The sequence below is a fragment of the Tetrahymena thermophila genome (assembly GCF_000189635.1).
Source record: "Tetrahymena thermophila SB210 genomic scaffold scf_8254577, whole genome shotgun sequence".
NCBI classification, from domain to species: Eukaryota; Ciliophora; class Oligohymenophorea; order Hymenostomatida; family Tetrahymenidae; genus Tetrahymena; species Tetrahymena thermophila.
In genome coordinates, this window is record NW_002476348.1 from 237840 (window position 1) to 251378 (window position 13539).

Here is a 13539-nt window from a genome sequence, read left to right on the forward strand (position 1 = left end):
ATTTGTTTTGAACAGATAACATATTAAAAAATAAATTAAATTTTATCATATTAATCATTTAAATAATATTTAAAATGTTGAATAAAATAATATTTTTAAAGTTCAATCATATAAATTTCATTTAAAAATAAATATTAAAATACTGATTTTTAATTAAAAATAATTCATTTGTATTAATTTTATATTGCAACTATTAAATTGAAAGTTAATTTATATGTAGATATAAATATATTAAAATTTATGTTAGTAAAATTAATTTTAATTTTATTTAAAGATTTTTTACTTAAAAATAATTTTATATTAAAAAAAACTATCAATAATAAAAAATAAATGATTTCAATTACAATAAATAATCATTTCTATTTACCATTTATTTATTGAGTTGAGAAATACAAATATATATAGCCAATCATATCATACTAAAAAAATCAAAATTAATAAGAATACTAAAATTGAACTTTTATATGCAGCTATAATTTCAGAAGAATTGTTTGATGAATTTTAAACAAAGCAATTTATAAATTATTATACTTCTTATGAAACATTAGAGTAATATTCGTCTATAAGCTATTATTTAAGATTTATTTAACATTAAAAGTCTACTGCTTGGCAAGAATCTGACTCTATTTAATTCCATTTTTAGAAAAATTATTAATTGCTGTAAAGATTACTACATAATTTATTTTGAGAACATTAAATAAACTACAGCCATTATTAACCACAAGATTACATATATTAGTCATAGCTGCTACTCTAAAATAAGCAATTCATTACGCTTTAAAATAGCGTATTTTACATAGTTTTTCTGCTAACAATACTCTTATAATCTTTAAATTACTTCTACACCAATACCTTTTAATACTAGGCAAAATATGCATTACAAAGACTAAAACCAGATTGTAAGGTATTACACTAACTTAATTATAAGGAACATTATCCTGAAGCAGTACTTAATAAAGTCATATAATTAATATTTTAATCACAATTTACTATTGCTAACATTAATATTAAAATGAAAAAATATAATTTCCTCATTTTTTCTTAATTACTTCCCTACAAATAACTTTGATATGTAATTTGAGTATTATATATAATTTATCTTTCAATTCTTAAATCTAATAAATCTTATCAGGAAAATGAAATTATAGCCAATACTGAATTTCTTTTATAATATAATTAGTATTTTTCTACATAAATAAAGATAAAATGTTTCTACATTAAAAAATAAACATTTAAAGAAAATTTATTTTTATTATATTTTATAATTTTATTTTTTCTTAAAATGAAAATGAATATTGTTTGTTGAGTTTCTAAAAACATATATTTTTAAATTTATAATTTCCCTTTTTTGTAAATAAAGAATATGCCAAAATAGAAGATAACACTTTTCAATGATTTACTGTAATCTCAATAATTAAAAACACATTATATTAATAACACTCAAAAATGAAAATGTTTTTCTTTTTTTTTAATCACTTACCTATATTTAAAAATAAAAAGTCTGTGTTGATTTTTGATAGTTGAGAATAGGAAATCTCAACAAACCCATTAACCAATATCTTGATTATAAACTAATAAAATTTTTTCATCATTTTAAAATCAAATTTCAAATATATATTTATATATGTGTATGTGTCTGTATGGATTTAGCAATACAAGTTTTAATTTTTAATATCTGTAAAGAAACTTATCAAATTCAATTTATATTTTGAAAAAAATATATAATTATTTTTTTAATATTTAATAATAAATCACTACAAATAAATTATATTTACTAAATACTTATTGAGGTTATAATTTTTTATTATTTGAGAGTAAACCCCCTTACTTATTTTAGCTAGATAAGAAGCAGTGTACTAACTAGAAATAAAAACTTTTTTTTCATATCAATACTATAATATTTTAGAAGTATTCAAAAACTATGAATTAATTTAATAAACCAAAATTATACAATCAAAATAAATAAATAATAAGTTTATTAATATTAATTTTATTATTTTATAATTGAAATAATTGTAAAAGTTAAATAATATAAAAAAAATATTTGATTCTTAGATGATCAAATATCAAATAAATAAATAATTATAATAGATAGATTTAATTCATATTATTTAAAATGGTATCCTTGTACAGACTGCGATCCTTACAAAGTTGTAACTACAATCAAAAAATTAATTATTTAATATAAAATTTTTTTGTTATTAACTATTTTTTACCTCTTAAAAATTTACATTGATATCAAAAAACAAAAAATACATTAGCTAGTAATTTGAAAAGTCTGAATATATAATTTCGTAAAATTCTTTAGATAATATAGTTCTAATTTTAAAATCTTAAAAAAGTAGAAATGAAACACTAATTAAGTGAATGTTTTTAATGAATTTTTATCTGTATTTTCATAATGATCTTAATAATAATCAAATAAATAAAGAAGATTTGATTTTGTGTTTCATTTAGAATTTATTAGTAATTTTAATAATAACTAAAAATAGTATTTGTTTGTGAATATTATTTTATAAAAAATTTGTTTTTTTTTTGAAGATAATTAATTTTAATTAATAATAGGAAATAATATAAATAACTAACTAAAATAATTGTCCATAAAAATATATTTTTTATCTAACCAGTATTTAGCTTTATTTATGCAATTTTTAGAAAGAAGAATTATCTATCCTTCTTATTTGTGCAATTAGATACACTAATGTATTTAACCTGAAAATAAATAAAAAAAAATGAAAAAATTTGTTGTATTTAACTTAAACCAACAAACATAAAATTTATCAATAATTCATGATTGGATATACTGACATAAAAAATCTGAAATAAAAGCATGGTAAATTAATCAGGGTAAATATTAGATAAATAATGTACATTTATTTTAAATTTAACAACTTATATAAATGGCTATATTTTGTTCTTTGGTATTATATGATTAAAATGTTCGTTCATATGAAATAATGGGTAAGACTTCTTCTCCTCACGAAGTACTTTTTTATTTAAAATCATTGTTACAGTTAAAAAATTTAACATAAATTCATGAGTCAAAGTAGTCTATTTCTATATTTTATTAACAAAGTTTACAAAGTAACTACTCCTTAAATACAAAAATAGCTCAAAAAAAATGATTTAATTTTTGAAGAAACAGTTAAAACAAGCAACTTATTAAAAACTAATAATATTTTTTAATCATAGTATATTTATATATATGAATATAGCAATACAAGTTTAGATTTTTTGAACCCAGTAAAAATAGTAATCAAATACAATTTATTTGAGCAAAAAATCTAAAGAGCATTTTTATAAATTGTTATCATATACCAAGTGTAATATATAATATATTTGTGTAATTATTCAGTAAATTAAAATAACCTTCACTATTCTTTAAATAAAACATAAAATATAAAATATTTTTTCTCCTTGTTTTATCAAAATGTATTAATTGCACTATTTATTTTAATAAGATTCTATTGGAAATTTCAAAAAATGTATGTAATTAGATAAGTTAAAAGATATAATTTTAAAATCTATGATAAAAAATAGATTTAAAATGGCCAATTTTCATTTAAAGAAAATTAATGTATAAAATTCTATTTAATTGAATAAGCTAATTAAATCAAAATCATGATGAATCAGTTTTTTATTCATAAATTAATCTATATTTTTTTAATTTGCCAGAAATTAAATTTTTATTTTTGTAGTTAAAGGTTAAATTTTCGTTCATAATATGAAAAAATTCAAATTACTTATTTATCTATAATATATATCATTTTATTTTGAGATTTATATGGGAATACTTTAAAATATTTTAAGTTTTTACTACTTTCTACTTTCATAATACATATTATATTCTAGCTATTATTATTATTATTACTAAAAGCAACACATCATACTTATAAATGTAATAGATTTTTTTCCCACTATTTTAGGCGAAAAGTGATTAATAAGTAATATCACCAAAGTAATCAATCTACTCCACAAATAAATTGTTATAAAATTCAAAAATCATAAACATTACATTTAAAAATAATTTTAGTTAGTAAGTGGTGATCTAATTTTTATAGTAGACTTAACTTTAAATAAATATATCGCAATTTTTTCACCACAATCATAAAAAAATATGATTATTTTTACAATAATTAAATTCAAAAAATTTTAATTATTGAGGTATAATTTAGCTACATTTATAAGTAAATAGCCAAATAATTAAGTTTTATAATTAGACATGCAAATTAGTACTAAAATTTGATATTTTTTTATTTTTAAGATCATTTAATTTTTGAAATTCAATTTTTTAATGGTTTGATAATTAAAAATTGAATCTCAAAAAGTCAAATTTATAAATTCATTCAAATAGGTTTCTTTCTGTATGTTAATTAACCTAGCTTCTCTTTAAATACTAATTTTCTTAAATGAAAATATAAATAATAAATAAATAACTAAAAAAAATATAAAAAGTACTAAAAAATGAATTCAAAGTTTATAATTTTGAGTATTGCTTTACTTATGCCTCTTTACTTAGCTTAGAATGTTTCTATTGAATAACTCCTATCTTACAATAAGTGGTCAAGTTAAAATTTAAGAACTTTCTTGAACGATGAAGAAAAGCTATTTAGACAATTTGTCTTCTTTGAAAACTTTCAAAAGGTCAAAGAACACAACATTCAAGATAATCACACTTACTAACTTGACTTAAACTAATTTTCTGATATGATGGAAGAGGAGTTTGTTGAGAAAGTTCTTATGAAATCTGATTTAGTTGATCTTCACATTCAATAAGCTACCAGTAAAAACGCAACTTCTTCTACAACTGGAGGATCTGCTTCATCTAATTCTACAAATAGTACTGCAAAAGTTGCAATAGACTGGAGAAATAAAGGTGCTGTGACTTCAGTTAAAAATTAAGGTCAGTGTGGCTCTTGCTGGGCATTCTCTGCAGCTGGTTTAATGGAATCTTTTAATTTCATTAAGCATAAAAATTTAACAGATTTTTCTGAATAGTAGCTTGTTGATTGTGTGAACATTTCAAATGGTTTTTATTCTTATGGATGTCATGGAGGATGGCCTGAATAATGCTTAGAATATACCGCAAAGTTCGGTATCACTACCTTACAAAGCTATCCATATGTTGGTGTTTAAAAGAAGTGCAATGTTACTGGAACTAACAATGGTTTTAAACCTAAATCTTGGGAGCAAATTCCTAATACTTCTAAAGATTTATAGCACGCTTTAAATAAATCACCAGTTTCTGTTGTTGTTGATGCTTCTACTTGGAGTCACTATAGATCTGGTGTCTACAATGGCTGTGACTAAAACAAAATTAAGCTTAATCATGCTGTGTTAGCTGTTGGTTATGATTCCGTTGGTAATTGGATTGTTAAAAATTCTTGGAGTACTTATTGGGGTGAGCAAGGTTATATTAGACTTGCTCCTAATAATACTTGTGGTATTTTAAGCTATAATTACTAAATTACAGCTTGATTAAATAAAAATTTACATTAAATATTTGAATTATTTTAAACATAAGCTAAAGTAAAATACTTATAAACTATATATCATTTTAAAGTATTATTAAATTTTTTTTGATTAATGAATATAAAATATTATTAAATTATTTTTCAAGGTACGATAGTGTTAATTGCTATTGGTATTTTTTAATATTTTTTTGTTTGTGAATATTATTAAATAAAAATTTGTTTTTTTTTTGAACAAAATAATTTTAATTAATAAAAAGAAACAAAATAAATAATAGTTAAATAATTGTCCATGAAAATATTTTTTTTATTTTTTATCTAATTAGTGTTGAGCTTCATTTATGCAATTTTAAGAAAGAAGAATTATCCATCTTTTTTCTGCAGTTAGACACGCTAATTTATTTAATCTGAAAGTAAATAAGAGGTAAATGAGTTATCTAAATAATAAAAATATTAAGCCAACAAAGAAAAAATTAATCAATAACTCAAGATTGGATATACTCACATAAAAAAATCTGAAATAAAAGTATGGTAAATATTAGATAAATAATTTACATTTTTGTTTAAATTTAATAGCTTATATAAATGGCAAATATTTGTTCTTTGGTATTATATGATTAAAATGTTCGTTTGTATGAAATAAATGGATAAGACTTCCTCTCCTCACTAAATACTTTTTATTTAATCTCTTGTTACATCTTAAAAATATAACATAAATTCATGAGTCTAATTAGTCTATATTTTATTAACAAAATTTACAAGTACACTCCTTAAATACAAAAATAGCTTAAAAAAAATGATTCAATTTTTGAAGAAACGGTTAAAACGAGCAATTTCTAAAAAACTAATAAAATTATTTAAATCATTTTAAGTATATATATGTATGTATATTTATGAAGCAATACAAGTTTCAAGTTTTGTATTTTTGATCCCAGTAAATAAAGTAATTGATCAAAGAATCGAAAGAGTATTTTTATAAATTATTATCAGGTACCAAGTGTAATATATAATATATTTGTTTAATTATTCAGTAAAATAAAATAATCTTAGCAATATTCATTCTTTAAATAAAAAATAAAATATGATATATTTTTTCTCCTTGTTTTATCAAAATGTATTAATTGCACTATTTATTTAAATAAGATTCTATTGGAAATTTAAAAAAATGTATGTAATTAGATAATGTAAAAGATATAATCTAAAATATATGATCAAAAATAGATTTAAAATGACCAATTTTCATTTGAAGAAAATTAAAATATAAAATTCTATTTAATTGAATAAGGTAATTAAATTAAAATCATGATTAAGCAGTGTTTTACTCACAGATTAATCTATATTTTTTTAATTTGCTAGAAATTAAATTTTGATTTTTGTAGTTAAAGTTTAAATTTTTGTTCAGAATATGAAAAAATTCAAATTACTTATTTATCTATAGAATATTTCATTTTATTTTGAGATTTATATGGGAATACTTTAAAATATTTTAAGTTTTTACTACTTTCTACTTTCGTAGTATTTATGATTTTTTAGCTATTATTATAACTAAAACAGGACGGACATCTTATTTATAAATGAAATAGATTTTTTTACCATTATTTTAGGTGAAAAAGTGATTAAAAAGTAATATCACCAAAGTAATCAATCTACTCCATTAAAAATTGTTATAAAGTTTAAAAATCATAATCATTACATTTAAAAATAATTTTAGTAAGTGGTGATTCTTTTCATTTAATTTTAAAATAACCAAAACTTTAAATAAATATCTTACAATTTTTTCACCACAATCATAAAAAAATATGATTATTTTTACCTTAATTTAGGTTTAATTTAGATAGATTCATAAATAAATAACCAAAAAGCTAAGTCTTATAGATTAGACAGATAGATTAATACTAAAACTTGAAATCCTTATTTTTTAGATCAATTAATTTTTGAAATTCAATTTTTTAATGGTTGGATAATTAAAATATAGAATTTCAAAAAATCAAATTTGTAAATTAATTCAAATAGGTTTCTTTCTGTATGCTTATCAGTCTGGCTTCTTTTTAAATTACCAGTTTTCTTTCATGAAAATATAAATAATAAATAAATAGCTAAAAAAAAACATAAAAAAATATTAAAAGTGCTAAAAAATGAATTCTAAGTTTATCCTTTTGTGTATTGCTTTACTTATGCCTCTTTGCTTAGCTTAAGATGTCTCTATTGAAAAACTCCTAGCTTACAATAAGTGGTCAACCTAAAATTTAAGAACCTTCTTGAGTGATGAAGAAAAGCTATTTAGACAATTAGTCTTCTTTGAAAACTTACAAAAGGTCAAAGAACACAACATTCAAGATAATCACACTTACTAACTTGACTTAAACTAATTTTCTGATATGATGGAAGAGGAATTTGTTGAGAAAATTCTTATGAAATCTCATTTAGTTGATCATCACATGCAATAAGCTCCCAGTAATAACTCAACTTCTTCTACAACTGGAGGATCTACTTCATCTAATTCTACAAGTAATACTGCAAAAGTTACAGTAGACTGGAGGACTAAAGGTGCTGTGACTTCAGTTAAAAATTAAGGTCACTGTGGCTCTTGCTGGGCATTCTCTGCAGCTGGTTTAATGGAATCTTTTAATTTCATTAAGCATAAAAATTTAACAGATTTTTCTGAATAGTAACTTGTAGATTGTGTGAACTCTGCAAACGGTTACTATTCTAATGGATGTAATGGAGGATGGCCTGAGTCATGCTTAGATTATTCCTCAAAGTTCGGTATCACCACCTTATAAAGCTATCCATATGTTGGTGTTTAAAAGAAGTGTAATATTACAGGAGCTAATAATGGTTTTAAACCTAAATCTTGGAAGTAAATTCCTAATACTTCTAAGGATTTATAAAATGCTTTAAACAACTCACCAGTTTCTGTTGTTGTTGATGCTTCTACTTGGAGTCACTATAGATCTGGTGTCTACAATGGCTGCGACTAAACCAAAATTAGGCTTAATCATGCTGTATTAGCTGTTGGTTACGATTAATTTGGTAACTGGATTGTTAAAAATTCTTGGGGCACTGGTTGGGGTGAGCAAGGTTATATTAGACTTTCTCCTAATAATACTTGTGGTATTTTAAGCTATAATTACTAAATTACAGCTTGATTAAATAAAAATTTACATTAAATATTTGAATTATATTAAAGATATATTAAAGTCAAGTATATAAAAACTACATATCATTTTAAAGTATTCTTAAAAATGCTTTGATTAATAAAATAAATTTTGATTACTTTAAATAAAAAAATCTATCTCATTCAAAACTGAATGAAAAATCTAGCTTTATTTTTTGTTGATATTTTTACTTTAAAGTAATAATTTAATCAAAATTTAATTAAGAATATTAATAATAAATAATTTTCATAATATTTATGTAGTTTTATTTGAAGGAAACCTAAAAATGTTTAACTTTTAGAGTTTAGAATTTTAAAAGTAAATTTAATTTTTGAATTTTTTATTTTTTATTAATAATTTATTTTCTTACTAAAATATGAATTATATTTATAATATAAAAACAATAATAAAATCTATCTATCTATTTTTATTTTAGGTTAAAAAAACTTTTTCAAAATAATATTGAATAAAATATAATATATTCAATTATTCAAACATTTAATACTTATTCATCTTTTTTCACAAGCTATTTATCATTAGAATTATGTCCCAAAGACAACTAATCTTTTTGATTTAAGACACTTGCTTATAACTTTGAATGTTTGTGATTAATTCATTTAGCTAAGAATTTTATAGTAAATTTGTGTAAATTTTAAATAAATATCAAATAGAATAAGCTTTTAAATTAAAAATTATCTCTTAAATCAATAAATTAAATAAAATTAGTGGAATAAAAAGATAAAAAATAAATCAAATAAAAGCTATCAAATAACTTCAAAGAGCTTTTTTGTTTTATGTTCAGTTTTATAGTTTAAAATATGAAAAAATTAAGAAATAATATGAAATAATAAGATTAATTAATTATAAAAGCAAAAGTTGAAAATAAAATGATGAGTTAAATTAATAAAGAAAGAATAAAAAAAAGCAAGCACAATAAAAAGAAAAAGTAAAAAGAGCTTTATTGTTTTAAATTAGTTTTTATCATTAAAAATATAGCAATCCAAAATAAATAAACTGTTTTTACCAAAGCTTAAGTGTCAAATTTGAGAGATTAATGCAATTTGCTAAATCATAACCTAAGCCTGATGCATATTTGTCACAAATTTAATTGTCACTTTTTAAATATTGAAGAAAAAATATATCATTAAATAGTTAATTAGAAGGAAAAGGAAGAAATAATATGAAATAATAAGATTAATTAATAATAAAAGCAAAAGTTGAAAATAAAATGATGAGTTAAATTAATATAGAAAGAACAAAAAAAGTAAGCACAATAAAAAGAAAAAGTAAAAAGAGCTTTATTGTTTTAAATTAGTTTTTATAATTAAAAATATCACAATCAAAAATAAATAAACCATTTTTACCGAAGGTTAAGTGTCAAATTTGAGAGATTGATGCACTTTGATAAAGCAAAACCTAAGCTTGATGCACCTTCGTCACCAATTTTATTGTAACTTTTTAAATATTGAAGAAAAAATATATCATTAAATAGTTAATTAGAAGGAAAAAATGAAGAAAAAATATGAAATAATAAGATTAATTAATAATAAAAACTAAAGTTGAAAATAAAATGGTGAGTTAAATTAACAAAGAAAGAACAAAAAAAAAGCAAGCACAATAAAAAGAAAAAGTAAAAAGAGCTTTATTGTTTTAAATTAGTTTTTATAATTAAAAATATCACATTCCAAATCAAATAAATTGTTTTTACCGAAGGTTAAGTGTCAAATTTGAGAGATTAATGCACTTTGTTAAAACAAAACCTAAGCCTGATACACCTTTGTTACCAATTTAATTGAAACTTATTAAATATAGAAGTAAAAATATATCATAAAATAGTTAATTAGAAGGAAAAAATGAAGAAAAAATATGAAATAATAAGATTAATTAATAATAAAAGCAAAATTTGATAATTAAATGATGATTTAAATTAGCAAAGAAAGAATAAAAAAAGCAAGCACAATAAAAAGAAAAGGAAATAAGAGCTTTATTGTTTTAAATTAGTTTTTATAATTTAAAATATCACAATCCAAAAGAAATAAACTATTTTTACCGAAGTTTAACTGTCAAATATGAGAGATTAATGCAATTTGCTAAACCAGAGCCTAAGTCTGATGCTCCAATTGCATCAATTTTATTGCCACTTTTTAAATATTGATGAAAAAAAAATATCATTAAATATTATTAGAAGGAATAAAAGAAGAAAAAATATCAAATAATAAGATTAATTAATAATAAAAGCAAAAGTTAAAAATAAAATAATGAGTTAAAAAAACAAAGAAAAAACAAAAAAAACAAGCATAATAAAAAGAAAAAGAAAAAAGAGCTTTATTCTTTTAAATTAGTTTTTATAATTAAATATTTCACAATCCAAATCAAAAAAACTGTTTTTACCGAAGATTAAGTGCCAAATTTGAGAGATTAATGCAATTTGCTAAAGCATAACCTAAGCCTGATGCACCTTTGTCACCAATTTAATTGCCACTTTTTAAATATTAAAAAAAATATATATCATTAAATAGTTAATTGAATGTAAAAATGAAGAAAAAATATGAAATCATAAGATTAATTAATAATAAAAGTAAAAGTTGAAAATAAAATGATGAGTTAAATTAACAAAGAAAGCACAATAAAAAGAAAAAGAAAAAAGAGCTTTAAATTAAAAATATCTAAATCCAAATCAAATAAGCTATTGTTACTTAAGGTTAAGTGTCAAATTTGAGAGATTAATGCAATTTACTAAGGCAAAACCTAAGCCTGATGCACCTTTGTCACTAATTAAATTGCAACTTTTTAAATATTGAAGAAAAAATATATCATTAAATTGTTAATTAGAAGGAAGAAATGAAGAAAAAATAAGAAATAATAAGATTAATTAATAATAAAAGAAAAAGTTGAAAATAAAATGATGAGTTAAATTAGCAAAGAAAGAACAAAAAAAAGCAAGCACAATTAAAAGAAAAAGAAAAAAGAGCTTTATTGTTTTAAATTAGTTATTGTAATTAAAAATATCACAATCCAAAGCAAACAAACCATTTATGCCTAAGTTCAAGTGTCAAATTTAAGAGATTAATGCACTTTGCTAAACCAGAACCTAACCCTAATGCGCCTTCGTCACAAATTTTATTGTAACTTTTTAAATATTCAAGAAAAAATATATCAGTAAATAGTTAATTAGAAGGAAAAATGAAGAAAAAATATGAAAAGAACAAAAAACAAGCAAGCACAATAAAAAGAAAAAGAGCTTTATTGTTTTAAATTAGTTTTTATAATTAAAAATATCAATATCCAAAACAAATAAACAGTTTTTACCTAAGGTTAAGTGTCAAATTTGAGAGATTAATGCACTTTGCTAAACCAGAACCTAACCCTGATGCGCCTTCGTCACCAATTTAATTGTAACTTTTTAAATATTGAAGAAAAAATATATCATTAAATAGTTAATTAGAAGGAAAAATGAAGAAAAAAAAAAACAAAAAACAAGCAAGCACAATAAAAAGAAAAAAGAGATTTATTGTTTTAAATTAGTTTTTATAATTAAAAATATCACTATCCAAAATAAATAAACAGTTTTTACCTAAGGTTAAGTGTCAAATTTGAGAGATTAATGTAATTTGCTAAGGCAAAACCTAAGCCTGATGCACCTTTGTCACCAATTTAATTGTATCTTTTTAAATATTGAAGAAAAAATATATCATTAAATAGTTAATTGAAGGAAAAAATGAAGAAAAAATATGAAATAATAAGATTAATTAATAATAAAAGCAAAAATTGAAAATAAAATGATGAGTTAAATTAACAAAAAAAGAAGGGAAAAAAAAGTAAGCATAATAAAAAGAAAACGAAAAAAGAGCTTTATTGTTTTAAATTAGTTTTTATAATTAAAAATATCACAATCTAAATCAAATAGACTATTTTTACCTTAGATCAAGTGTCAAATTTGAGAGATTAATGCTTACTAAAGCATAACCTAAGCCTAATGCACCTTCGTCACCAATTTAATTGAAACTTTTTAAATATTGAAGAAAAATAATATCATTAAATAGTTAATTAAAAGGAAAAAATGATGAAAAAATATGAAATAATAAGATAAATTAATAATAAAAGCAAAAGTTTAAAATTAAATGACGAGTTAAATTAGTAAAGAAAGAACAAAAAAAAAGCAAGCGCAATAAAAAGAAAAAGAAAAAAGAGCTTTATTGTTTTAAATTAGTTTTTATAATTAAAAATATCACAATCCAAAACAAATAAACTGTTTTTTACCAAAGGTTAAGTGTCAAATTTGAGAGATTAATGCAATTTGCTAAAGCACAACCTAAGCCTGATACATCTTGGTCACAAATTTGATTGCCACTTTTTAAATATTGAAGAAAAAATATAACATTAAATAGTTAATTGAAGGAAAAAATTAAAGAAAAAAATATCAAATAATAAAAAATGAATAATAAATAATTAAAAATAGAATTGAAAATTAAGTTAAAATAGCTAAAAATTTTTAATAAAAATCAATGAATAATGATGATAATTTCTTTAACAAAAATTATTTATTTAAATAAAATGAAAGTTAAATATATAAAAATATTAATATTAATAAAAAAAATATATATAAATAAATTATACTTGAAATCAATATGGAGAATCTAGTGAGATAAAAGTGAAGAGCTTAAAAACTTTTTTTATTAATTTATATAAATTTAAAGGATATTAATAAAAATATTAATAATTACTTCTTATAATCCGTTGTAATGTTTAATCTATTATATTATCATTTATTTTTTTTTCAAAAATATTGAATAGCAATTTATGAAATTTAATTAATTATAAATGGATAAATAGAGCAAATAAAATATAATAATTAATTATTAAATATTAATTTATACATTTGGTTTTATGAAGAGATATCACATAAAAAT

General features: G+C 20.5%; 4 protein-coding genes across 4 annotated transcripts; 3 read left to right on the top strand and 1 right to left on the bottom strand. All coding sequences in view use genetic code 6, as the record gives it.

Annotated features, from left to right (window-relative positions):
* Positions 1-464: 464 nt before the first annotated feature.
* On the top strand, positions 465-1016 carry TTHERM_000660449 (hypothetical protein; the record flags this gene model as incomplete). The annotated part of the gene is made up of 1 exon (XM_012798608.1): positions 465-1016. The coding sequence occupies one exon, from the start codon at positions 465-467 to the stop codon at positions 1014-1016; it is 552 nt and encodes a 183-aa protein (XP_012654062.1).
* Positions 1017-4464: 3448 nt separating this feature from the next.
* Positions 4465-5478, top strand: TTHERM_00660450 (papain family cysteine protease; the record flags this gene model as incomplete). The annotated part of the gene is made up of 1 exon (XM_001020108.1): positions 4465-5478. One exon carries the CDS (start codon positions 4465-4467, stop codon positions 5476-5478), a length of 1014 nt encoding a protein of 337 aa, XP_001020108.1.
* A 2128-nt stretch (positions 5479-7606) lies between these two features.
* TTHERM_00660440 (papain family cysteine protease) lies at positions 7607-8620 on the top strand (the record flags this gene model as incomplete). Its single annotated transcript, XM_001020107.1, has 1 exon — positions 7607-8620. One exon carries the CDS (start codon positions 7607-7609, stop codon positions 8618-8620), a length of 1014 nt encoding a protein of 337 aa, XP_001020107.1.
* Positions 8621-9610: 990 nt separating this feature from the next.
* Positions 9611-13395, bottom strand: TTHERM_000660419 (cyclic nucleotide-binding domain protein; the record flags this gene model as incomplete). The annotated part of the gene is made up of 13 exons (XM_012798609.1): positions 9611-9743; positions 9994-10083; positions 10338-10427; positions 10680-10769; positions 11021-11110; positions 11326-11415; positions 11642-11758; positions 11939-12028; positions 12204-12293; positions 12548-12634; positions 12890-12979; positions 13247-13296; positions 13354-13395. The coding sequence occupies 13 exons, from the start codon at positions 13393-13395 to the stop codon at positions 9611-9613; spliced, it is 1149 nt and encodes a 382-aa protein (XP_012654063.1).
* Between the last annotated feature and the right edge of the window lie 144 nt (positions 13396-13539).